At 39.2% G+C, this 26,548-nt stretch overlaps 2 protein-coding genes across 9 annotated transcripts; both read right to left on the reverse strand.

The window, feature by feature from the left end:
- Positions 1–426: 426 nt before the first annotated feature.
- brd2b (bromodomain containing 2b) lies at positions 427–13,347 on the reverse strand. 7 transcript variants are annotated; one of them, XM_063484985.2, is made up of 12 exons: positions 13,242–13,347; positions 10,586–10,874; positions 10,140–10,277; positions 9,017–9,161; positions 7,996–8,159; positions 7,278–7,778; positions 6,942–7,070; positions 6,576–6,809; positions 6,213–6,463; positions 5,701–6,017; positions 3,485–3,610; positions 427–2,040 (listed from the first exon to the last, which is right to left on the reverse strand). In XM_063484985.2, exons 1-12 carry the CDS (start codon positions 13,271–13,273, stop codon positions 1,910–1,912), a joined length of 2,457 nt encoding a protein of 818 aa, XP_063341055.1. In that variant the 5' UTR covers positions 13,274–13,347; the 3' UTR covers positions 427–1,909. The 7 variants fall into 7 exon arrangements, with proteins under 7 accessions (XP_063341055.1, XP_063341053.1, XP_063341051.1 ...); XM_063484983.2 differs by having other exon boundaries at positions 6,564–6,809; XM_063484981.2 differs by having other exon boundaries at positions 3,485–3,613; positions 6,564–6,809.
- Positions 13,348–16,632: 3,285 nt separating this feature from the next.
- Positions 16,633–26,528, reverse strand: tap1 (transporter 1, ATP-binding cassette, sub-family B (MDR/TAP)). Of its 2 annotated transcripts, none has more exons than XM_063484987.1 (13): positions 26,423–26,528; positions 25,291–25,623; positions 24,196–24,424; positions 23,412–23,526; positions 22,927–23,057; positions 22,539–22,744; positions 22,207–22,404; positions 21,377–21,505; positions 21,108–21,302; positions 20,859–21,032; positions 18,893–19,052; positions 18,618–18,754; positions 16,633–18,534 (listed from the first exon to the last, which is right to left on the reverse strand). In XM_063484987.1, the coding sequence occupies exons 2-13, from the start codon at positions 25,609–25,611 to the stop codon at positions 18,313–18,315; spliced, it is 2,217 nt and encodes a 738-aa protein (XP_063341057.1). In that variant the 5' UTR covers positions 25,612–25,623; positions 26,423–26,528; the 3' UTR covers positions 16,633–18,312. The 2 variants fall into 2 exon arrangements, with proteins under 2 accessions (XP_063341057.1, XP_063341056.1); XM_063484986.1 differs by lacking the exon at positions 26,423–26,528 and adding an exon at positions 26,179–26,293.
- Positions 26,529–26,548: the final 20 nt, after the last annotated feature.

Genomic DNA, 26,548 nt, shown 5'->3' on the forward strand with positions numbered 1-26,548 from the left:
TGCCACCTGCTGGAGCAATTTCCTTGTTATTAATGCTGAGCTAAATGTCAGAATATATTAGTAGAAAGGGGGGAAAAGGCAAACCGCTATCCAACTTTATAGTTCATAGCCCACATGGGGCCATTAATCTTGTCATGCTGTCACACAAATATGCTCTTAACCTGTTCATCACCCAAACCAATGCTCTCAAAACATGAAGCCACACTGCTGCTCACTGATTGTCGCATCGCTTAACAAAATAAAATAAAATATTTATTATGAATAAAATTAATATTTATATTATTAATAAAAATTAATAAAATATAAAAAATAATAAAAAATAAAGCTTTCCCAAAGCTTTTTGGTTTGTCTGATCAACTTTATCCATATGCAGTTATTGCAGCTGCGTAGCTAACAAGCTTCAAAGAAAAACTCCCACATCTCACATTTGTTCTACAGAAGTTATTTTTAATAAACACCTGTCAAATGAAAGGTTTGCTTCTGAGAGGCAGCATTTGAATCCTCTTCAGAAAACAACCAAGACAATTAACTGGAATGAGAGATAACATGTTATTTTCTTAAAAATAAAAAAAAAGCAAAAAGGGTAACTGGAAGGAGAAAAAAGGAGACTAAACAGCAGAAATACATTAGTTTGTGCAACAGCAAATACAGCTGAATTATATACAAGCATATCTTTACTGAACATTCATCAACAGCTTCAACTATGCATGTACAATGAGGGCTCTCCTATCGGTTTACAGGAAACGTGTTGTTTTCAGCTTCAGTTTAATCAGTCGTCACTATTTGTTCCAGTCAGCGCTTAGCAGCCAGTGTTTTCAAGTGCTACAGAGGTCTGCAAGAAATGGTAATGCAATACTTTAGATGCTCAGGAAATTAATATGGAAATTAGAAACTGTAACATGATAACATTCAGCAGCTTGCTTTCAGCTCAGAAATAGACGGACACTCGAGTTACTGTTTGATGTAATGAAGAATGAAAACAAGTAAGTTGTAAGAAATGAGTTCAGCTAGAGACGTGTTTATAAGACTTGTCGGTCTTAAAATAGCTGGTGGCTTTTTAGGAGAACAGTGCAGCCACAAAACTCTGTACAAACTGAATGAATATCTATCTTAGCTGCTAAACTTTGTATTTATAGTACATTAAACTGTTACTCTATACTGTACTAAAACAGACTGCAGCATAAATGTTATTGTTAAACTGAGAACTTATGTAAACATAACAGAGAAATCTAAATCTCAAACTTTAAATTCTGACCTGAATATGGAAGATCCCATAGGCATGCTTTGAAACGCAGCTCAGAGGCTGCCAGATCTGTGAACAGTATTGGATTTCTCCAAATATTGTAACCGTTATGAACAATCATTAAGGCTGAGTCTAGGGGTTCATCTAAAATTATGTTAGAAAAGCAAGGCTTGAGACCAAAAGGTTGCTGGTTTCAATTCCAGTAACATCTGAGGAAATGTGGGTGGGAGGAGAAAAAAAATAAAATATGACACTCTTCCATTCTTTCACCAAAAAGGAGACAGTGTAAGGCCAGCCAAACCGATTTTTCAGTCAGGCCTGTCTTTCCACATCAATTTTTTAAATTATTACTCCACCTCCCTCTTCAGGGATCCCCATAAAAATCTTCTTTATAAAAGAAACATAAATTTGTACAAGTATTTACAAAGGGAAGGAAGGAGAGAACAAGGCATTTAGTGTTTGGGTTCTACAACAATCCACAAAGACATTGTTCCACATCCCTCAGTCCAACATTCAAAACATTACAGGATTACAGGAGTCCATTTGGAGTGTTTTTGTTGTAGTGTTCAATCTCAGCCAACTATCGCTTCAGGGCGTGATGTGTCCTGGGCCAGCCCAAGTCCCTGAGATATTAGCGTTTGACTTCTTAGTTTTTTGCTAACAATCTCAACTCGAGTCTGAATCACTGCTGTCTGAGGAAGAGGATGAGGAGGAGGAAGAGGATGAGTCTGAGCTGGAGCTGCTTCCGCTGAGGCGTGATGGCTGGGCGTGAGTCTCCACTGCACTCGGCTTTTCCACTGAGGAGAAAATAGCAAAGAGAACAATGTTTAATGGATGCACCTGTGTGAAAACGAAGAAAGCACTGAAGTGTTTCTCTTAGCTTCGTTGCCAAAACAGCCCATACGTGCAAAACCTCACACATTTCATCTGGTTTTTACAGACAATTCTGCTTCTACAGTCTAGTGATGGAGAGTGCGAACCACTGGAACCAAAGTTTCCTAAAACAAAAGAATAGCTTATTTATAGCCAGATGTGATATAATGGCCAGGGGATAACATGTAAACAGAAGTTAAAGCTGTAACTCAAATACACACAGGGTGGAAAGATGGATAAACTCCAGGGGCCTGATGCATAAAACTCTAGATTCACAACTTAATCTGTGTAAACACAGAAATAGTATCTTCTTTCCATCTAACGCCAGCTGTACATATTGTCCTCTTTTGCAAATCAAAAGAGGGAAAACCTTAAGATGTACAGCCTTAAATATAGTTTAAACATCACCATAATAGGCTTGAATCGCTCTAGAAAGTGTGTGCACACGGTTTAAAATGTATGTTTTAGCTCAACGCTTTCTAAATTCCTGCTTGTGGGGGTACAGTCGCACACATGTCTAATACTATGCATCCCGCTTCAGCACACAATCATGGTGTTTAAATACTTTGCCATTTTTCTCCCTCATTCTGATCTACGCTCCCAGTTTAATCCCTCCCTGCTACTAATGCATTTGCAGGCTGATGAATGTTCTTACTCTTTATACAATCTTTAAGCAGCAGGAGAGAAGAAGATACTTTAATGAAATTCAATTTTCAATTCAATTGTATTTATATAGCGCCAAATCACAACAACAGTTGCCTGTTATTTTAAGGTTAAGACCCTAAAATAATACAAAGAAAACCCCTACAAGTGTTCCTCAAATAAAAGCCCATTATGGTATGCAGATAAGCGAAACAAAAGCCCTGTCCACACTTTAAATAAACAAACTGGTTTTCTAATGATCAGCAAAAGTCTCAGACACACACACACACACACACACACACACACACACACACACACACACACACACACACACACACACACACCGTTGCATATTATTATGATGGCTTACTGTAGATTTACACAACCAAAACACATTTACATCTCAGAGGGATTTTTAAGGTAGTTTTTTTACTAAGTATAACATTATATGAACAGACTGTCTGTCCCGACTACACAAACTAGAACACAAGTCAAATCCAACCGTTCTGTCTCTCCCAATTTAGAATCACTATTTAACCTGACATGCATGTCTGGAGTACTTGAGGGAAGTCGCACAGGGAGCAAAGGCCAACTCTACACTTGAAACGCTGTGCCATCTTCGCTGAATTATTGAAGTGCACAGTATTTGAGTAACTTAGAGAAACTGTAAGTTGCTCCTGAAAACCAGACATGTTTGCACAGAAATGTGATGATGTGAGAGCTTACCTTTAGGTTTCGTGGGTTTCTTGACTGAATTGAGTTGTCCGCTGACATCTTGCAGCCTCCTCTCTAGCTCCCTCCTCTTCTCCAAGGTCAGCTCCTCTTTAGACTTGCCAATGCTGCCTTTCTTTGCTGCTGCAATATAAGATGATAAAAAGGTTGTTACAAAGCTGGGGACCATACAGAAATACAGTGGCAAGTATACTGTGTCACACCATTAATAAGTCAGTACTGAGTAGTGTTAAGTTAAATACAGAGATTAAATTTCTTGCTTTCTTTACTAATTTTAAGTAGCAGCTTAGTAGTGCTCTGGTAATAAGTCAGTGCTACGCTGAGCTCTGCAGTCATATCTACATGCTGTAGTTGTGCCCAGTCACCAGGGGGCAGCGTCAAATATTTGGAGAAACCATCAACTTTAGCTACTTCTATTCACTTTGTTGGTGCTTTAGCTTAGCATCTGCTGCAGAGAGAAGTTATAACATACAAAGAAATGATTTGTAGTGAAATTAAGACTGCAAGTCTTAAGTCTGTCTCCATAGACTCTGGCCTTTCCCCGTCAAGTTTTCATTCTGTGTAGCCAAAGAGCTAATCAAATACACATCAATGCAGAACTTGATGTCAAGAGGAAACCTAGCCTCTCTGTCACTGACAGACATGAAGGAGGGCGCTAGATAGACAGATTTGAGTGCAACACCAAGGTGATGTGGTTAAACTGGTTAAACAAAACCACATGCCTGTCAGATAGGCGTAATCCTCTGCTGCAGTTTTATTTCTCTTGTCAGTCCAGTCAGGGAAATATTACACACTATTGTCATGAAAACCAGATATTTGTGTGCAGCAAAACTGTTATTTTTCCTACATTAAAACTAGTGTACCACCGTTTCCAAGTCCAAACTTACATGGCACTGATTAAGGTTTTTTTATTTTTATTTTTTATTTTTTTTAAATATACATTATTTTTTCTACATATCTACTTCTGTATCGTTTGTGGTTAAGCACCAACCACTATGAACGTTCCTGTTAGCTCTTTACAGATGTTGGATGCTGTTTATCATGGAGCACTGAGGTTCATCACAGGATGTAAAACTCTTACCAACCATTGTACTTCATACTCTTTGGATAACTGGCATTCACTGTCCACCCACAGACTGTTGCATTAGTACATTTCCAGTCATAAATCAGTAATTTGTTTACTACAAGTGTATCTAACTTACTATGTGTCACCTGTAACTAAAGAGTAACTAAAGCCTCCGCTCACAAGCTTTTATTACATTCACTGTTCCTTCAGTACGCACAGAAGTTGGGAAAAAGGCATTTTCTTACAATGATCCTTATACTTGGAACAAATTACAACACGATCTGAAGCTGTGCAACTTAACTGAACTAAGGGGTTTTAAATAAATTCCAAGGATAATGGAGAAACTATCACTGGATGGCTGTTCCTGTTCTTATGTTTTATTGCTACTGTTTTGTTTTTTTTTTAAGTTGTATTTTACCAGTTAATTGGTTATATCAAGTGTAATGACTATAGTGTGTAATGACTTTAATGTGCTGTAGTGTTGTACGGGTATTTAAAACAGGTCACTCTTGAAAATGAGACCCCATGTCTTAATGAGATTTATCTGTATAAATAAAGATGGAGAGAAAAAAACCCCAAAAACCCAAAACTACTAGGTTCTTGTTTTTGATGTCGAATAAATGTAATACTAATTGCAAACTTGTTTAGTTACAGCAGTACAATACATACTAGGTTTAGAAATGCAGAGGCAGAAAGTATCCACTCAGTCTTGTAAAGCCTCTTTCCAAGAATTTAATTATATCAACTGTGAGAGCAACTATACTGTTAACTTTCAGGAATCAAAAGCATTTGTGCCATTTAACCTCAACACTGCATCATGTTGTTTGACTTTGGGAACTGAAGGGGCATTTGGACCCAGACGTGGCTATCAGCCCTTAACAAGAATATATAATTGCCCTCCGTGTGTGGCTGCATGAGTCAAAACTACTGATTCTTTCTTCATCATCAACTTTACTCTCCAAGTTTAACAGTCTATTTTTTCCTACATGCTAAGATGTACTTAGCCATTACAGACTTTAACATATGCCACATGTTAGGTACTGATAGTATGTTCTGACACTCATTAACTTGTCAATTACAAAAACATCCAAGATATTGCTAAACAGGAATATGCTGGCGTTGTCTTGGTGGTCATTTTATCTACCTTGTTCAGCATACGGCTTACGGGGCTTCTTCCTCAGACATGTCATCACGTAGCGCTCGAGCTCTTTCAGTGTGGATGGTTTGAGTGTTTCAAAGTCAATCTCAATCTCCTCAGGGTTGGTGTCCCTCAGTGAGGGCTCCCTGGACTGTATGATGTGGACCACACGACCCAGCTTCTCGCCTGGTAACTTGTTGATGTCGAGGCTTAGCTGGCGCTTCTCATCGTATGACATGGGCACAATCTCTTCCTCTTCCTCCGAGTCATAGTGTGGTAACATAGAAGTGGCAAGTGGAGGGTAGAAAGGCTTCTTTGAAGTCCTGAAATAACAGAAGAGCACAGCTATCAGCTGTTTTGCATTCAAAACATTTAACTGGTTGAACAGTACAATTATTTGTTTCACTAAACCCCAAAAAGGAAGGATGATGAAGATGAGATCAAGTTAAAAAACAAACAAACAAACAAAAAACAAACAAAAAAAAAAACTGGTGTGGTGGTTCACTATTTATACTAACTTGCTGTTCTTGTTACTCTTCTTCCCCTGGCTTTTCTTGGGCTGGGAGCCACCTGCTTTGGCAGATTTGCTCTTCAACTTGCTGGGCATCTTCCATTCCTCAGAGCCTGCTCTGCTTCGGACTCCTCGATTTCGCTTCTCCAGCTTTTTCTTCTTCTTCTTCTCCTTTTTGTCCTTTTTCTCCTTTTTCTTCTTGGGCTTGACGATGGGGCCTTGGGAGAGAGCAGCTAGCTGCTCATGCACGGCTCGGAGCTGAGAAAAATATACAAATTAAAGACGTTTTTGTTTCCACGTTTAGTTTGAAGCAACAAAGACCCTCCAATACCTCAATAGTAGCTACTCAATATCTTACTTGTGTGCACACCTGGTCCTGTAATTCAGCCAAGCGATGTGCTCGCTCCTCCTCGCTGTCTGAGCTTGGGCTGCTCTCACTCTCCTCACTCTCACTGCTAGGCTCACTCTCAGAGGTGGAGGAAGATGAGGAGGATGAGGAGGAGGAAGATGATGAAGAGGATGTTTGATGCCCACTCATGGACATGGCTGTGTGCTCCATGTGTGGTTCATCTGGCATCTTGGCGAAACGGAACTCAAAGACATCCTGAGGAATTGGGGGGGAAAAAAAAAAAAAAAAAAGTTAAATGGTAAGAAAGGAGGAAAGGGAGTAATAAAGTAGCAAATATAACTGAAAAAGCCTGCGTGAGGGCACCTGGTCCGTGTAACTACTGCTCACCTGTAGTTTCCGTGCCATCCCCACAACATCGTGATCAGGTGGATTGTACTTGTAGCAGTTGGAGAACATCAGTCTTACATCACTGGCAAACTGTTGAGCATCTCTGTACTCACGACAGTCCATCTTCCTCTGATTGTAAAAAACAGGAAATGGACATTTTTATTAGATTTTAATAGAAGATTTTTTTCTTATTTTCCCCACTGCATTTTACATTCACACTTAAAATCCTTACCCATTCTTCCTTCTGTGTTTTATCATTTTCAACATGGTATGTTTAGTAAAAAGAAATATTACTATTATAGTACTGCGAGCACACTTTCACGCATTCAAAGTCACCTTGATGGTGCTGAGGTCCATAGGACACTTGATGATATCGTGATAGTCATGAAGTCCGAGTGCAGCTGCATCCACAGGTGTGTAGAAAGGCCATGCATACGCAGCATGTTTCTTTGATAACATGTCCTTCAGCAGCCCACTGCAGTACCTCAGCTGCGGGCTGAGTTTTCCCTTTCTTGAGGGCTGAGGTTGAACAGAATCGGGCAAGTCCTTCTTGGGGGGTTTGATGGGGCGTCCGCTGCCAACTCTGCGTCCAGTGCCAGCCATCATTGGCTGGAGCAGGACAGGACCTCCAGGACTCCTGACGAGCCCAATCCCAGGTGGGGTCTCCAAGCTTATGCTTCCCATTGAGGAGACCGTGTGCATGGACGTGTCATGGATTTGACCCCCGTGTCCCCCTTTCCCCAAGCCCACCATGTGCGGCGTTCCTGACATGCCCACAGTAGTGAAGCCCATGGTAGAGGGTGTGGTGGTATCTGCTTTGCGTTTTACACCTTTCTTCTGTAGAAAGAAAAAGTTGGAAATTGTTGTGATCACTTTATTATGGCTTTGTTACACGGCTTATAATCCTCACAACTGAAATACTAAATCATTAAAAAAAGATGGTTTATTTTTACATTTAGTGCTGTTAAAAAGGAACTTAAGTGTTTCAACATCGATTGTGCATGCTAAATTCTAGATATGCAAATTATTCTAATCAGCATTCTGTCTTACATACCTTGGTTGTGGGCTGTGTAGGAGGCAAACCCATAATGTTAGCTGGTGGCAGGCTTTTAGTTAGCACAGTCTGGGGAGAGTTGGCCAGCATGGAATCCCCTGTGTCTGAGGATGAGGGGGAGTAGGCCGACTGGGACACTGCTGGCACCTGCTGAGCCCTTGATGCTGGTAGATAAGGGATATTAAATTTAAGAGTTGCAATTCAGCTACACAACAACACCACTTCAATCATAAATGTTGCTTTCATAATACCTTCCTGCAAATAAATAAATACATCTTAACATCTGTAATTGCTAAAATATGGCTCAAACAAATTAAATCAGCAGTAAATTGGAATAAAGACAATATGAAACTCTAGAAGCCTGTATCATGATTTTCACACTTACAGGTAGAAATGGGAATTTTGGATAAGAATTTAGTGATTCTGGTTCCATTATCAATATAACTTATTGATTCCTTATCAATTTTTTGATCAATTCTGGGTTCTCACAAGCTTGGCTCTGAAAGTTACCACCATCACTAAGCAGCATAAAGACATTACATTTGTGCAAATTAATTGTACGTTGTGTGGTCAAATGTTTGCACTTGTTGGATGTATTTTGCCTCTTTGTTGTGACCAGTGTTGGGTCATTACTCAAAAAAAGTAATGTATTACACATATTACACGGAACACTTTTATTAAAAGTAATGACTAAGTTACCTAAATTACTCACAGAGAAAATAATTTATTATGCTACTCATAACATTACTTTCATCCTACTCTGTAAAATGACCCTAAACGCACCATCTCATAATGACCCTTTAACAATATAAACCTGAGGCTACAGTCACTCACACCAGCATATTTGCAGTAAACTGCCCAGCTATTCTCCACCTCCGACAACTGAAATCAGATAATTGTAGCGCAAGTAGAAGAACCGATAACCGGGATCGATAGGCAAGCAGACTAACGATTCTGAAGAATTCGACTACCAGGAACCAGTTCTTGGTAGAACCGGTTCTCGATTTCCATCCCAACTTACCAGAAGATTTACGACCTCTTCCCCTGCTGTTTTTGTTCCGAGGAGCTGGAGGAGGAAGTTCAACTTCCTCTTCGGGCATCTGGGCCACCTTCTGAAGAAAAATCTTCTCTAGGGATTGGGCCATCAGCACAATGTCATCTGTTGGCTAACCAAATTAAAAAAAAAGAAAAAAAAAAGCAACACATGAGCACAAATAAAATATAAGAAGTACTATTTTTTGCATTAATGTCATTTCAGTTTAACAATAAAAGGTTTTGTAATTTTTTTGTATATTTATTAACAGACTGACAGGAACATTCATACAATTTTAAAAACATCCCTTTTGATTGTTATGTGTAAATAGATCAAACAGATAATTACAGATTCTTGAAAAGAATTTCCTAAGATTAGTGCTTACATTTCATAAAGAATAATATAAATTAAACCACTGTTTTCCCACATAAAGATGTTAACAATCACCATAGAAATCCCAGGCTAAGACACTCCATATGGTCATCTACGAGACAACTTAATGCAAAATGTAAGTTTGTATAAGCACTGAAATAATCTGTTACACACAAGACATTGCTTAATTTACATATCTAAGTTGAGTTGAGTCTGCTTTGCAAAATTATTTACATGTAGCACATTTCTGCAGTCATTAGGCCTTTTGTCTTTCACTTTAAAAATTTCCCTTGCTTCCCTTAAGTTATGCTGAGGAGCACATGTAGTACATGTTCTCTTGCTATAAAGGATAGCAGAGAAATCACAGGGCATTTTGTGTAAAGTTAAGGGAAATGGTGAAGGGTTAAAATAAAAAATAAAAAATAGCCTCTAAAGTTTCTGTGCCTCTGCTTGGATCATTAACAAAAATACACACAACTTTGGTCAAGTCATTTTAAAAAACACCAAATCTTGCTAGATTTCCCCACTGGTTTGCTAGAAATCGTTAAACACTGTACTTTAACACTTGTTTTTTCACTCTGAGCTGACAAAACACAGTTCTACGCCTGCTCAGTGTAAGATCAGTGTGTTACTAAATGCAATCCAAAGGGAATGCTAGCTTGTGAGAAAGGAACAAATATCAATTAAAATGGAACAAATAGCATGGATAAAAATGTGTTTTTTTTACCTTTTGACCTACCTTGTTGTAGATGTAGCAGTTGGTGAACATTGTGTTGAAGTCCTGTATGCACTCACTTGCACTACGGTAGAAGTTATTTTCCAAGCGTTTCTTAATGGTCCCCATGTCCATGGGTTGTTTGATAATTTTATGGTAATCCTTGGAAAAAAAGGAAATTTTTTTTATTTAATTAGTAACTTTTTAATTTATGGCTCTACAGAAATACCAATCCTACTTGTTTACTTGTTAAAGTGTGGACACCTTTTCCATAATGGTCCCAAGATGTTAAAAATATGTTTTAAAAAAAAACCCAAAAAACCTGAAATACAATCATCTATTAACAAACCAGAAAGGATCATTTATAATAGCCAAAAAATAATACAGAATATTGGATATTTATCTCAGCATCTGGAAGTAGACACATTCAAACTCCGAGTGGTTTATCAAAGCACTTGGATTCAACCCACCGGCAGGTTAAGCTTGTAGGCATCCACGGGCTCCTGAAAAGGCCAGGCAAAGTGGTGCCTCCAAAGAGACTTCATCAGGGTCTTCTGGAGGTACTGCAGCTGGTTTGTCATGCGGCCTGGTCGGGTGGGATCCTTCACTGGGGGCTGTGGAGGGGCAGGGGGACCCTGGGGCATTGTGTGGGGTAGGGAGGGGCTCTCAAAGTCCTCGTACAGCAGGGAGGGCTTACGAATGCGTTTGCCCGAGCTTGTGTGTTGGTCCATCATACCACCAGACAACCCAACCAGAGAGCTGGAGTGAGGAAGATGTAAAAGCACAGGAGAAGAATTAATGACAATGATTTAAAAAAAAAAAAAGAGACCCTGCATTCACATTACTAGGAAAAGAAGGAAAGAAATGCTACCTTAATACCTCATGTGGAAAAAGCTGGCTGGCTGTAAATAAACTTTTAAGGTGGGAGAGGATAAAGAAAAAAAAAAAAAAAAAAAAAAAGACACCCCCCCAATGGTTATCTAGGAAACCGGGATTTCATCAATAGGTTGCAACTTTTAGCACTGTCATGGGAGCCATGACTGCATGGCTCATCTCATCTCCAGCCAACACTGTCCTATAAGAATGCTGCTGATAAGGCAATAAAGTCAATGTCATGTAATATGCAATTCAGCAAGAAACATACAGGCAGTCTGGATAATCTTCAGAAGTTTGGCAGTCATTATCCAAACTCTTCTGAGTTCAGTTTCTTTGAACACTATGTTTTGACCGTTTCACTGTTGCACTTTATCAAGTTGTGACAGAGAATCTACTAAAAAGTATAAGAGTTGTACTTAGCTAGATAAATCTTATAAACAATAACCTCAAAGTCAAACAACAGTGACACACTAGATAAGTACTTATAAACATGATTATCTTTTCCAGATAAAATGTTTCCTCTGGTTTTCCCCACACACAAAGGAATAAATTGGAGGATACGCCAATCAATGCCTTACACAAGCACTGTGGTCTCCCCTGGAGATGCACCATAATAAACAGGGCAGAGAACAAATTCCCCCATGGGCCTTAAGAGAGTTAATTAAAAAGAAAGCAATCTTTTGGAGATATCAGCATCTCTGCAAGTTATGATCTCTAGTTTGGCTGTAGTCCAACAACACCATGTTCCACAAAGAGCACTTTTCAATGCACCGTGAGATGACAGAGGTCGCCTAGTTCATGTAGTTAAAGGACACAGAAAGTCGGTCCTTTCTCACCTCCATCTGAGCACCACAGCTTAATACACACATGCCCTACTGACACACAAACAATGGCTAAGCCTATGAGCCGGTTTTCTACATCAAACAGAATACAAGCAGCACAAATAACTACTAAACAGCATTAAGGGTGCCGAAAAAAAGGAATTTGCAGAGTAGTAAACATAAGAACCTTTTTATTTCCAGGCAAATGTTTTTAAGCTCTACTTACTTTAGTGGTTTGAAGCATTTAACAATTAAATGAAAAAAAAATCATCCAAATATACATCCAATAACACACAGAGAGAACAAAAACATTCAGAATATCTGTTTTACTGAAAGCATTTTAAAACTTAACGTGCTTTTCTCCAAATTAGCTCTGAACACAAGATTATGTAAAAGAAAATATAACTAAAGTCGCAAAATTTGTGCAAAAACGCAAACACCGTTTAATTATCAACTTGGCTCCATGTGACTATTATGGCTTTAGTGTTTGAACCTGCATTTAACCAGCTTCTGTTTTTACTAAACAGAAAAAATTAGCGTAGGCTAAACAACCCGTCTTTATTATTTAGTCAAACTGATCAAAGACTCTCAGTCCACCAGCTGCTGATCGCGTGGTTGGACGCCCCGCCCTCGCTGTTTGTAAACACTACTTCACAACGACAGAAGCCAATATCTGACGGGCATAAGGGGTCCAAAAAGACACAAACGCCACATTTATCAAACAGCACTGCTCTGAAAAGAATTTTTAAAAATTTGATAAAACCCTCGGGCCATCAGGCAATTTCAGCCATTTTGCCACAGTCTCAGGGCGTTTGTTCACCAGCACAGAAGCTGCGAGCTGGAAGCTAAGCTTGCGAGCTAGCGGCGACAGACTGCAACAGCGCTTTATAAATATAACAATACACCTGGGACTGCCAAGTTGCAGTTAAGCAGAGGTTGTGTGTGTGTGTGGGGGGGGGGGGGGGGGGGACAGTGGACGGGTTATTTATAACTAGTTTTCTTATGTGATATTGTTTTACATTAGCGACAGCAGGTTGCATGAGCAATGAATGACACGACAGACAGACAGCCAGCCGGCGGGGAGCACCCGGCTGACCTAGCCGATGGAGATGCAGCTGTCATTTGCCTGCTAATTAGAAGCTAAACGCTAAAGAAAACGGAAATAGAGGCTCCACAAAACCAGTGTGCAAATATTAAGACTCAGAGGACTTCAGGAATATGTGCAGAGTTGATAGTCTCCTGTGTAAGCTAGCGTAATCGGGCTGTATCATAAGACTGGCTGACGAGGTAGCGCTGTTTTGCTACTCTGAGGCTAACGGTAACGTCACCGTAGCAACAATGTGGTTTTTATTATATAATTTCCATCCTCACGCGGACTACAAAGCCCAGCAAATGTCCTCAGTTTGACCCGAAACACTGCGGACATTACCTGTCGTGAGGTGGGTTGACGGCGGCTTCCATTGGGATGAGGGCGGAGTGTTGTTACGATCCAATTTTTCGCCGCTGTTGACGCTGCACTTCCACTAAACGCTCCGCAATGAAATGGCGACTAAGCGCTTCCGCTTGACCCTATATAAACCCCTCTCGTGGCAGTGCCGCGTCGTTCCTGTCACGTGGACGATGATTCTGCGCTATAATTGGCTGTAAGCAGGTGTCAGTCAAACAGCACAGTCCGTACATCTTGTACTCTGAAAATATTGCATGTTTCAGATTTTTTATACAGTAATGAGCTATCTGGCGTCGCACTGCGTTAATAATTGCTGTAATTTTCAGGCTAACGCCTCTCTGTCTATAAGGATTAGTATGTTTTGTCCTCAAGAGAGTTTGGATTGTCATGCAGGTGATCTCCGTTTTATTAAACCCACTGCGGAATACCTGGGTAGCAACTGTATTTTTTTGTGTGTGTGTGTGAGATGTTTCCATTTAAAGCGGCACATTCATGAAATAAACCCCCCTAGCTGCTTTGTGATTGATGCCCTCAAATAAATGGATATCTTTTTTTCCAACTCCGTGACTAACCGCTTTAAAGAAGCTATGTTTAACAGTATCCTGCAGTCTAGATAGATAGAAAGACAGATACATGTGCAGTTTCCAAAAAAATAAAAATAAAATAAGAGGAGGCTGGGATTGTTGACAAGCAGTGGCAACAGGTTTCATTCGTCACTGCTGCACCATAGAGCACATTCTCCAACAGACTGATTCAATTCCGCTACCAGAAGGACAGATACAATAAATCTTTTATGCCTCGTGCAGTATCTCCACAATGCAACACATCTGTATAGCGATGAATCATCTGTGCTTCAACAGTTTATTTCTACCCTGTACTGTGCACACGACTTTCATTACAATATACACTGATTGTGAAGTTTTTACGTAAACGTAAAAGTATGCATTAGTAAGCATTTTAAATTAAGTTTAATTTTTGCTGTGTTAAATAGATATTTAATATATATTTTAAATTGAGATATTTTTCTTTAACATATTGTTATTATTACGTAATATTACTTACATATTTGGGTTCATATTTGTTTTGCCATGTTGCATGCCGTTATATTGGCCTATAAGCCAAAACAATGGCATTTATATTCTATAATATTTAAGCTATTTTGCAATTTTTGTTGTCTTTAGCTAAATTTTCAAAACCTTTGGAGTAAAAAGGATAGACTGTTTACCTTTCCCTAACCTGAAGAGTTTTAACATATGCAGGCGCGGGTTATGTTATTTGTAACTGGGTAGACTTGGTCTGCAGTAGGGAGTCAACCATTAAAATCCGCATAGCATCATTACAAAGCTATGATTTGTTCATCTGACTAATAGTTGGTGAAACAAAGCTGTTTTTAAACCTTATTGCTCTGCACTCTGAGGCCAGAAACCTCCATCCAGCAGAAAGAAAGTAAACGTCGTCACGCAAAGGGTGCAAAACAAACCAGCTATCAGCTGTAAATGTCTTGTACACAGGGATGCTGAGTTCAGCTGTGAATCACCGATCACCGTTTAACAATTTGATCACTTCGGTATTTATTAAAACAACATGAAAATAGCATTGTTTCATCAGCTGCATTTTGACGTCCTACAATCGCAGCCTTTTATATAAAATCAGTCCAAATTTACCTACAAGTTAACCTTACTGTGTCTAGCTGCTTGAAGTTCTGTTCAGTTTAATGATATGGTGGAAACCTACACTTTATTGCAGGGGTATTATAGATCCTGTATTTGTTAATGTTACACAGTGTAGTATGCTGCGATGGCTAAAACACAAAACAAGGGTAGATATTTGATGGAAATTCTAATTTGGACTGACTTTGCACTGTTGAAGTGAAATGTGGCATGATGCATTCCTTCACAGTCACACACACAGGCTGTATACCCCTGGATTTATTGTATTTTTTCATAATGAACTGTTCATAGGAGGCTGGTGATAAACAAAAGTATCAAATTAACCGGATCTGTTGTTGGACTTGAAGTTTTTATCTTAAAATGGCCAGCTGATTTTCACCCCTGTTGCCTTATAGAAGAAGACCACCCTCATATATTCTCCTATTAAAAACAAAGACAGTCCTGCTGATCAAAACACAAGTTGCTGTTCAGGTTCACCACAGTGAGATAAAAATCTAAAAGGAAAAAAAACCCAATAACTACAGTACTGTGCAAAAGTCTCAGGTCACAACTCATTCCTTCTTTGCTTCCAAGGAGTCAGACATTCTTTAAATTTTTCTAAAGTGGCCTTAAGCAATAGTTCTTCAGGCTTTCTGGTGGAGTTTCAAAGTTTTCTTTGGACACTGGCTGCTTTTTCAGTCCAGACCTAGTACCTGATCATTTTCAGAGGAATATTTTCTTGTTTCTTTGTAAAGCCACTTAGTACTGATCATGGAATCATTAGCATAAAAGATGTACCTAAGGCATGAGCCAGTGTTTTAGCTACACATAACAAACAACTTAGTTTGGCCATGCAACAGGCTGGCAACCTGTCCAGCATGTACCCCACCTGTCATCCTATGGAAGCCGAGGACATCTGACTTCTTAAATTCAAATAAAGACTGTGAATGTCACACCATAAGTATTCATCTTAATGTGGCATGGCTGATCAGCAGACAGGCGTAAGTTGAATAAATAAAAGTTTGCCTGGTCTCCAAGTAACTAAAAAAGTGCAAAAAGTGTTAAATCATCCCCAAGTCTATTCCACTTGATGAAATTGCCTCTCATGTAGGTCAAACCAAAAAAGAAAAACTAGAAATTCCCCGTTACAGAGAAGTTCCGTTTGATTTACCATCCTCGTCCATTAACAGCGCCTCAGATTAGAGCCCACATCAAAGCCTCCAAAAGTTCAAATAGCAGACACATTTCATCAGCTGTTGGAGGGAGACTGAGTGAATCAGGCCTTGAAGGTGGAGCCAGTACTGAAGGAGACCAGTATGAAGAAGAGAACTGCTTTAGCCTGAAAAAACATGACTTGACAACTGACCAATGTGAATCCAGACTTCAGCCTCATGAGTTTAACTGTGCTATTTTTGGTACCAGACACATTATCTTTGTAAAATAAAGGAAAGGAAAAGAGATTGGATTTCCATGTGTGGCCCTCACTGTGAGGCACAGGGGACATTAAGTCCACAGTCACGACTTAAATCCAGTTGAGTTAATTTGGGAATAGTTGAAAAGCAGCCAACAAGTTGTGCTCGGCTTATGAGGGAACTTCTACAAGAGTGTTAAGAATGCTGTATACAGGAAGAGTATGTAAAGCTGTTAACAAAGCAAGAGGTGGCAACTTTGAGGAATTTAAAATGCAAAACCTACTTTTGCTTTATTTACACTTACTACTGAATCCACATGTTATTTAACAATAATAATTTATTGTGATGTATTACCATACAACAAAAGCGGAAAGCATAAGCACTCAGAACCTTCCGCAACAACTTTTCTCTATTACAAAGAAAACACCTTTATGAGAAAATGTTTTTTTTTTACATCAATAAATCACACGCACCACAGAACAGCTCTGTTTAAAAGATTTACTAATGAAAAGTTGAATATTAAAAACAATGGAGCAAGTCATGATTTGTGTAAATATTTTTCTGTGGAAGCAAACAAGTTTGAACATTGAGTCGTAAAGAATCACCCATAAAGGGAAAAGTACAGAAAAATAAAACAAACACACATAAAACCCATCCAGAACATTTAGAAACACAGTTTTAAATAGTGCAATATAAAGTAAAGTGAATCTAGCTGCTTGATCTCTACATCTACAGTGTATGAAGCAAAGTGTATGAAGCAAAAGAGTGGGTGACCATGAGCTCTCTCAATCACACCCAAAGGCATATAAAAGCTCACCAGAGGGATGTGGGTTTGGGTGATGTGACAATAATAAAGAAACATTAATCTACCCACTACCACTGATTTTGCTAAACTGCTTATGGTACTGTGCATTTTCTTTTAAAACTGTATGTCTGGATGTATCACAGCATTGTAGGGAAAGCTGCAAATCAATCATGGCTTGAAGGCTTATAATACAGATTTTTTTTTTGAAAATTTGATGGGGTTTTTTTTTAACCAAAACTAGACATTATTGTTTATAGTTGCTTTACTCATTTAGATTTCTTGATTGAAAATGCATTATTTTATTATGACGGAGGATTGTTATCTGGACCGGTCTGCTGGTTGCATCTTTGGGACAGGATGCAACTCTCAGGAACTGCTGAGTAGGTAGATAACAGCTTCAAGGACTTTAAGGTGCAACAGTCTTACTGGGTAAACTCCAGCAAACCTTTGTAATACAAGGGGTGGTCTCACAGTAAAATCAATCTTTACAATATAAATGTAGCCTGAGTTTTGCCTTTTTTAGGCCTGGTTTAGACTTCTGCGGGGAATCTTTGTAGAGCCCACACGTAACCTGCGTAAGTGGCCGACGTCATTGCCGGCATTTATGCCTTTGCTGGTGCATTATGTGTTAATTACTGTGTGGTCAAGTCCTGATGTTTCATATGTGGTGCCAACTGATTGAAAAAAAAAAGTAATTTGGGGACTTTTTTCCCTTCTGGGTCGCTGCTATTTGTAGTGGTCAGTTTTTTTTCGCAGGCAGACATATTTGTCCTTCTAGTTTTTCACTTCTTTGTACTCTTTCTCTCATGCCCATTCTGACAGTTTCAGCACTCCAGGAGTTGTGAATCCTTACATTGATGCTATGATTATTATTCCTTATACTGAAGTGATCACTGTTATTCTTTCACTCGTAACTTTAAAAACTGCTGCGAAAAACTAGCACTCAAAATATACAGGAGGAATCGATGATGCTGAACAAGCCAATCACAGTAACTCTGGGTTGCATCCACCCAATGTGTAGTTACATTTCACTGGAGGTGCATGTCGGGTTAGGTCGCAGGGTTAGCAGGGGTTTGTGGCTACATCGCAGATTAAGGTGTAGGTTTCCCGCTGAAGCATAAATCAGATCTAAGTCTTAAAACCAGCAAATCTGTTCCTGGAGTGCTGCTCACACTTCTCACTGCATCTCAATTCAATTCTTCCTCATTTCGGAAACAGCTCTTATTTTGCTTTTCCACTAGGCTAGCATAAAGGCCTTTGTTATTCATCAGCTCCTCGTGGTTGCCCTCTTCCTTCACCATCCCTCTATCGATGACAATTATGTGACTGGCCTTCTCAACAACACTCATCTTGTTGGATATCAACAGCACAGAGCAGTCTTTTGCTTGATCCATCAACGCCTGGTGGACCTGTAGAGCACAATCATTATGGTTTTAAAGGAAAAACAGCTTTAAGAAATATGCAAAATCACTAAAGATGAAGAATTTCCTACTTGATATTCGTTCTCTGTATCCAAATCACTTGTGGCATTGTCCAGAATCAGGACTTTAGGACGTCTGATTAAAGCTCGAGCGATAGCAATACGCTGCTTTTGGCCTCCAGACACCTGGCCACCCTTCTCCCCGGCATCTATGAAACAGAAGGACGTACCAACAAAATTTTGCTTATGTAGAGCCTTAGAAAATATGAAATGTTGTGGTGCTGTTGGTTCATTTAAATTATATGACTCTGTATATCCCTGTTAAACGCTGAGATTCTGGGTCAAACCTGTGTCATATTTATTTGGCAGTTCCATGATGAATTTGTGGGCGCTGGCCAGATTTGCAGCCCTATACATTTCCTCATCAGAGACATGCTCATAGCCATATTTGATGTTCTCTCGAACAGAGCGAGCAAACAGCACACATTCCTGGCTCACCACAGCAATCTATGAGCAAACAGAACGAAGACAGGATATTAGTGACTGTGTAATATTCACAGCAGACTCTAAGCAGGGCCTTCAAAGAAAACAGCAGCAGAATAAAGCTAAGAAAAAGCACAAATAAGTATCCTTATAACAAGATAAGACAGATGACAAAGGAGTGAATTTAAACAGGAATTTGGAGGAAAAACATTTAGTAAACGGTGAAAATGCTTCCCTGTCATCATTAGCTAAAGCTCAGGGGCTAATTTCATTCCATTTCCATTTTATACAGAATTCACAGGATGTATTTAGTATCTTTAACTTCAGTTTAGCAGTTAAATTTGTAGCATGAGGACTTGATAAACCCCTAGGCGTGAATAGCCACAGAGGTTGATGTTGATGTCTTTGTTCCCAGCTGAAGTTTACTGTTAGCTAAAACTAAACTAAAACTAGGTGTAGAAAATACTTAGCTGAAAAAAAAATACACTTATGAAAAAAGGAAAGAACTGAAATAATATTAGACACTTGAAAAAAAAAAGAGGAAAATATACAGGAAATGTATTTTGTTTTAGCCTTTGGTCAAACTTGTCCTAACAGTGAGTCTGATGAGGGTTTGATGCATACGGTTACTGGGACGGTTGGTGTCCCTGTGACTGCGAGTCAGTGACTTTCAAAATAACAAAAACCTAGCAATGAAACTGGTCAATTTTAATTGTAACTATATTTATATTAAAAAAGAAAAAATAAACAGAAATCCACTCTGGGAACTAAGGGCCAGATTTACTAAACTGGGCAAAATAGCGTGCGAACACAGTCCCCAAATAGTAAAACAGTATTCATAGGAGTAGTTACTTTTTCTGAGCGATGTACAAAAGTTGCGTTGTTTTCTAAATTTGGATGCAGTCAGTTCATTTAAATATCAAGCACAAAAAAAGAGATAACTTTACATGCTTGATTAAAAATTTCTTCTCCCTATGTTTTGCACCTTCAGTAGGGGACTCCCAGAAAGACATACAGAACAGGGTCAGTCACAAACATCTCTCAGTTCTTACCTCTTACTCGCAATCGCTTTGTAAATACCAACAGTACTTTATTTTAAACCAATTGGCACAACGTAAATCTGGCTTTAAATGAGACTAAACTAAATTGAAAAAAATAACATGAAGAGAAATACTAGTTAGAAAATACAAAACAATAATACCTCTGCATTTATTTCTTCTAAAAAAGATATAGTAAAATTTGATCCCAGTAAAAAACATAAAAAATAATAATATACAGAAAAATATGGCCCTGAAAACTATCCTCAGTGGGTCCCAACAGGCTAAAAGTGTTTACTGTTGTTTTTCCACAGTGATCAGGTCTTTTAAAGCTAAAATATGATGTTATTGACCTTTCATCTTTTTAAAGAAGAAATGTTTAGGCATTAAATCGATCTTCTGAAAATACTGCATGCAGAACTTGCATCACACTTAATAATTTTAGAGCAACAGCTTAACAGCTTATAATTTAGCTTTATAAGCTATTTTTCCCCCAGTGGCCAAAAAAACCCACTTAATGCAGCTTTAAAGGTGCACTCTGGAATTTTCTTGTAAACAAACCAAAGAAATGTTTGCGTTGAGTGTTTCCCATGGCACCGTTAAGCATAAAGCACGTAGCTTGCCATCACCAGTGTGTGAATGTGTGTGTGAATGGGTGAATGACTGGATATGTAAAGCGCTTTGGGGTCCTTAGGGACTAGAAAAGCGCTATATAAATACAGGCCATTTACCATTTACCATAAAGATTATAAATACAAACACAAATGGAATTAAATATCTGATATTCACAAACCTTGTCATGTAGGTACTGGTCTTTGTAGCTTTTCAGTGGTTTGCCATCCAGCAGGATCTCCCCTTCTATAGGCTGGTAAAACCTCTCCAGCAGCTTCACGCAGGTGGACTTCCCTGATCTATTAAGACCCACGAGGGCAGTGATTTGGCCTGGCTTTGCCTCCAGAGATATATTCTGGTGAAAGAGGTATATTTTAAGGAATGCTTTAACTTGAAGTATAATACATGCACAGGGCAAATTAGTACATACCTTAAGGACAAGATTTTCTTCATTTAATTTTCCATTATATGAAAATGTAACGTTTCTGAATTGAATGTGTCCCTGAAGATTTTCAGGGGCCAAAGTACCATCTGGGGGTACTTGAGGTTTTCTATCCAAATATTCAAAGATCTTCTCAGAGGCTCCAATTGCTTTCTTCACTTGTGGGTAATATCGCATGACAGCCTGAAAGAGAAGTAGTCATGAATAAGAGGAAAAAACGAGCATCCATTTATGCTTCTTCTTGGCCGATGGCTCACCTCAACAGCAGAGGCAAACTGCAGCTCATAAAGGACAAACGACACAAGATCTCCACTGCTGACGGCCCCCCTGGTCACAAGTGTGCCCCCGTAGTACAGAATGCATACCTTCAAAGCTAGGGTAGTCATCTGGAGAAACAAGAACAACAGCTTACAGAGTGATCAACTGTAAAATGAGTTACATTAAGTATTAATGAGTAATTGACCATAATGCTGAAGTCTGCATTTACAGTGTACCACCTTGGTGTACCCTCTTTTAGATTTATTGAAAACTGCTTTGTGTGATTTAAAGTTAAAATGAGCCCTTTATGCACTTCACTTTGAAACAAGAGAATATAATAAGCAACAAAGATTGCAGCTGGACAAATGTTTGGTATCTGCTACACTCCTTACCTGCTTATTGTGTGATATAATGATGGGTTTGGCCTCTTAATAACAAGGCCTATATATATTCATAGGTGTGAGAAATGCACTGCTTAAGTGATAAACATCCTCTGTCAACAAAGACTTGTACCAATAGTGATGTAGGCTGTTTTCTCATTCCAGACACCACCAAAGTGTCTGGAATGAGGCAGGTTAAAGGTCAGATCTGATTGCATTTATGTTTTCACATGCACCGAAAAGCACAACAGATCCTCTTTGAAATTTATGATCATATTTCACCTTGTGTATTTATCTCAGTTACAATTTCTAGCTATAAAAACAACAAATATAAGGTGTTTAAATGTCTTGTTAGCTACCTTTAGACTCTCCCACTGTCACATATTCACACAAGTCAGGCTAAACAAAAACTGCAAGTACTCTGTAGCATAGATCAGTGTTCAACTCACACTGTTAGCCCAGGTAGAAGCCGCATAGGCAGCTGCCTCCTTTTTATTAAGGGCGTAAGTGTCCTCCAGGCGCAGTCTGTACTTCTCTGTCTCACCATCCTCATTGGCAAAACTCCTCACTGTCTTCATGTTTGAGAAGGTCTCTGTGGCCACCTGGTTAGCCTTTGCCAGTGACTCTTGAACTTGCACAGCAATAGTCTGAAATATAATGAAAAATTAAACTACACAGTTTGATTCAGTAAAACAAGACATATTTTATTGATTTGTCACTAATGTAACTGATCAGAGGAGATCTGATCAACAAGTAATTAAAGCTACATTTTTCACATCACCTGGTGGAAGCGTCCGGTGAGCTTGGGTATGACCCAGATGATAGGCAGCCCCATGCATGTGAGCAGCGTCATTTTCCATGACTGGCTCACCATGTAGAACAAGAGGAAGCCGAAACGAGCCGTGTACCACATCAGAAGACTCAGCTCCTCGCTCAGAGCTTCACTCACGCTGTTGGTATCAGTGGTAATCCGTGACACCAGTTCACCTAACAGTACAGCATGAGTCTTCTTAAAGGGATCACATTTTAAGTGTATATATACTTCTTTTTTCTGGATTATTTGTAACGAGTTCACAAAACTTTTTAAGAGGAAACTGAGATTGGCCTTTAGGGTTTTAGTTATTAATTAATGAAACATTAATCTTGTATACAGTTTGTACATAATTTACCTGTTGAAGTGGCATCAAAGAAAGCGATCTCCTGTTTCAGCACGGCCTGGAAGACGACTCCCTGCACCGAGGTGTGTATGCGGCTCATGGTGATATTGTACGTGAGGTCACATATAAACTCGAGCACAGCACTGAGACATAAAGCAGAGGAAGAGTTACACTAAAAGTACATAAAATATTATTACAGCCATATCTTTAAGCTTTTGTTAAGCTTCTGTTGTACACATATCCTCAGAAGTGACTGAAACTACACTACATGGGTTGGAGCAGGAGCTCGGGTGTAAAAAGCATCCCAGGTTAATGCTGACCATCCTCACAACACTCTTTCAGTTCATTTCTGAGTATTAAAAAAAAAAATCCCTGAAATTTTTAGCAAACAGATCACATGTTTTTTATTTATTCTAATTAAATCGTTCTGCATTAGTAAACGGAGAGAACCTTTAAAAACCAACTTTAATAACCAAAGAAGACAAAGGTTGTATTACCTGGCAATGGTCATTAGTGTCATGATTGTAATGGCCTCTGTGAAGGCGTCAGGTGCTTCTTCATTCATGATCCAGTCAGCCATGCGTCCAGTGTACTGAGGAATAGCCATCTCACCTGAAAGCAGGTGTTAACATTATCACCATACTGATCTTTGGCAAAGCCCAACTGCCAGGTTAACTTTTACATTCAGCAGCGTCAGTGGACTGTGATTACATTTCCTTATTTGCCTACAATTACAGTTTCATGTTGCTGGCATTATTACAGATATGCAGCTAGTGCTGCAGAAAACAAGACCTTTCTTCCTATACTTAAATTAACAGCATGAGGACAATGACACGAACACAATGATAACTACAGGATATAATTTCAAAACACTGTAGTGGCAAGAAGGACATGCACGCTTTAATTTAAACGAAAAGAGGCATATTACGCTTTAGGCTCCAGATTTGTATTCTTGGACTCTACTAAAGGAGCTCCACACATGATTCAAAGTTCAAAATAATCCTTATTTATCTTATACTGGGCCTTAATGCAACCCTCTAGGTTATTCACTGTCTGGAACGGGCACATTTATCACCCTTCCCCCTCTCTTTAAAAAACTATCTGAAACCGAGTCTGAAGCATGACATTCTGCACACAGGGTTTACTTTCACGTATGCTAACCTCATTATTTGCCACTCTGATGATGTTTAATATGAGAATACACAATTGTAATACTATAAATACGATGGAATGAAAGAAAAAGCGCAACAGACCCCACTTCAAAGGTGTTATTTCACATACCATAAGACGAGAGAAAGACAAGTATCAGCACAGCAACAAAGCGCCAGAAAAAGGGCTGCATGTATCCCATCAGTCTCTTCAGAGAGGCCCCAGTCTCCTCTTTTGGCTTCTGAGATGGTGTCCTCTTAATAAAAGATGAAATGTACTGGCCCCAGGAGATCAAAAGAGATGACACATACCGACTCCAGTAGAGCCAGGCCACTAGTGTCACGATATAACCCTGTAACACCTGCAGGACAAAGGACAGGTTTAATATAACCATTATACATGTGTTTAGTTAGCTTAGATGAAATAAATTGGTTTTGATTTCAGATCTTGTTCCAGGCTGAGTATCTTTTATGCATTATTTTTATTTTTCTGCTCAAAAAAAGTTCAATTACACTGGAAACTGTTCAATTATCTGAGAGATCTACTACTAGAAATCTAATAAACACATATAGAGCAAAACTAGATTCACTTTTCATTATATTAATGTGTAAATGCGTGTTTTGTCTGCTGATCAGACTTAAGACATGAAAGCAACAATCTATGTATCCCATCCATGCTGGCAGCAATCACAAAGTTGTTAAGTGGCTTCTGTCATGAAACAAAAGAAGAAGAACTGAAGACCTCCAGGGTGGCAGTAACAGTGGTAAAGGAGGTGGCCACAAACAGCAGTAACACAATTTAAAAAGATTCCAAGTAAAAATAGCATAAAAAATATAGATTATAGATACATTAACACATACTTGTATTCATACTTCTTATTTCAGCTATATGCTCCTGATATTTTCATTATTTAATATATCTGATTGTTGTTACTGATACTGCCGTTTTAACTGGCACTTTTACAACTTTCTGCTGCTGGAGAAGTTACTGATATAGAACAATAAACTTCAACTCTTAACATAAGATTTGTGTGATGCATTTTACACTTCAAAGTAGCTGGTAAGAATCCTGCAGTTCACAGATAGTTATTGCACGTAAAGAAAAGCACATTTCTTCTTGAGATATGTCCCCTCAAAGTGCATTAGGTAATGAATTCATATTTTCCTTCTTGCTGCTCACCAAGGTTGCACATATTGTAGCATGGTAGGCAACAAAACACATACACACCCTCTCCCAGGAGTGCCACCCCCACAGTTCCTCCATGGTGGACTGCCCCAGGACCCAGAGAAGAGTAGCGTACACTGGGAAGTGGAAGCAAAGGACCCCTAAGCTCTGGATCCCCTCGAAGCTTTTAGTCCATGGTAGGCTTCCAGGGTAGGTGGAGGCCAGGAAGGCAAGGAGGGAGGCTCTGGTCAGGGCTCCTCCCCATAGGGTGATGAACGGATGAGAGAGTAGGAGAGGCGAGAGTTGGGCCAGGCGGATGGTGTGCACCACACACACATCCAGGCACACGCAAAGCACCGGGAAAAAGTAGCTCATCTTCTGCATTAGGCACACACTCTGCAAAAACAAATGACAGAGACAGCTGAGTATTAATATCAGCACAATATGCAAACATGCAAAAACATAAAATAAGGATGATCTATGTGTCACCAGTGGGCAAACTTTGACAAAATGTATTGTATTTTTAAAGCAACTTTTTCAGCTTATATTCATATATTAACGTTATAACGCACAATGCACTAGTCTTTGTACACTCGAGTATTTCCTTTTTCGCCTGGAAGAGGGACATTACGTCTATATGTGTTGGGTGGATGGGACTGACGGATCAAACATGATCAAACATCAAACACCAGGCCTACATTTTGAATGCCCTTTAAGGACAATGGTCCCTATTTACTTTCACTTTGCTGCCGATTGCATTTACTTTCATTTTCTGCTGCCCTGATGATTTCTTTGAAATGGCTCCGTGAATAAACCAAACATCACACACAAACACAAACAGTTATTGCAAATGTTCACACCTACTATCATAAACAGCATTGATAGCGTATACTACATGAGTTTACAGGGGATAGCAACTGTTATAATTACCCTTAAATCCAGCCTACTTACTCGGTTTCCTTGACACGACCAATTTGCTTCGACGAACGTCCCAAACCTTTGAAAAACTCGAATATAACCTCAGACCAAGTAAATAACGTTAATTTAATATCTACAAACCGGCAGCCTGTTCAGTCACGAACCGACAACCACTGACTGGCAAAACTGAAACCGAAACTAACTATTTATAGAGCTTTTGGAATGGAAAGCCCCACATACGTCCTCCTACCGAAGACCAACGACAAACAAAACTTACCTTTATTTACACCGTGACGTTTTTATTTCAACATTATTATTCAGAAACTTGTTTTTGAAGAATAACTTCAGTCTGTGGAGTGCCTGCTGCCACCAACACTGCAAAGTTGATAGGATGTGCCTGATA

The sequence above is a fragment of the Pelmatolapia mariae genome, linkage group LG10_11, assembly GCF_036321145.2.
Source record: "Pelmatolapia mariae isolate MD_Pm_ZW linkage group LG10_11, Pm_UMD_F_2, whole genome shotgun sequence".
Lineage (NCBI taxonomy): Eukaryota > Metazoa > Chordata > Actinopteri > Cichliformes > Cichlidae > Pelmatolapia > Pelmatolapia mariae.

What these genes read in the sequence shown, in the direction of transcription:
- brd2b (XM_063484978.1), bottom strand. Translation starts at nt 13,273, where the DNA reads ATGGAAGCCGCCGTCAACCCACCTCACGACAG. An exon ending in AAGAGGTCGTAAATCTTCTG is followed by an intron (nt 8,160 to 9,016) that starts GTAAGTTGGGAT and finishes CTTATCTACCAG; the next exon opens with CATCAAGGGCTCAGCAGGTG. An exon ending in GGATGGCACGGAAACTACAG is followed by an intron (nt 6,810 to 6,941) that starts GTGAGCAGTAGT and finishes CCAATTCCTCAG; the next exon opens with GATGTCTTTGAGTTCCGTTT.
- tap1 (XM_063484987.1), bottom strand. Translation starts at nt 25,611, where the DNA reads ATGCAGAAGATGAGCTACTTTTTCCCGGTGCTTTGCGTGTGCCTGGAT. An exon ending in TCACCGGACGCTTCCACCAG is followed by an intron (nt 22,405 to 22,538) that starts GTGATGTGAAAA and finishes ATTATATTTCAG; the next exon opens with ACTATTGCTGTGCAAGTTCA. An exon ending in ATACAGAGAACGAATATCAA is followed by an intron (nt 18,535 to 18,617) that starts GTAGGAAATTCT and finishes TGTGCTCTACAG; the next exon opens with GTCCACCAGGCGTTGATGGA.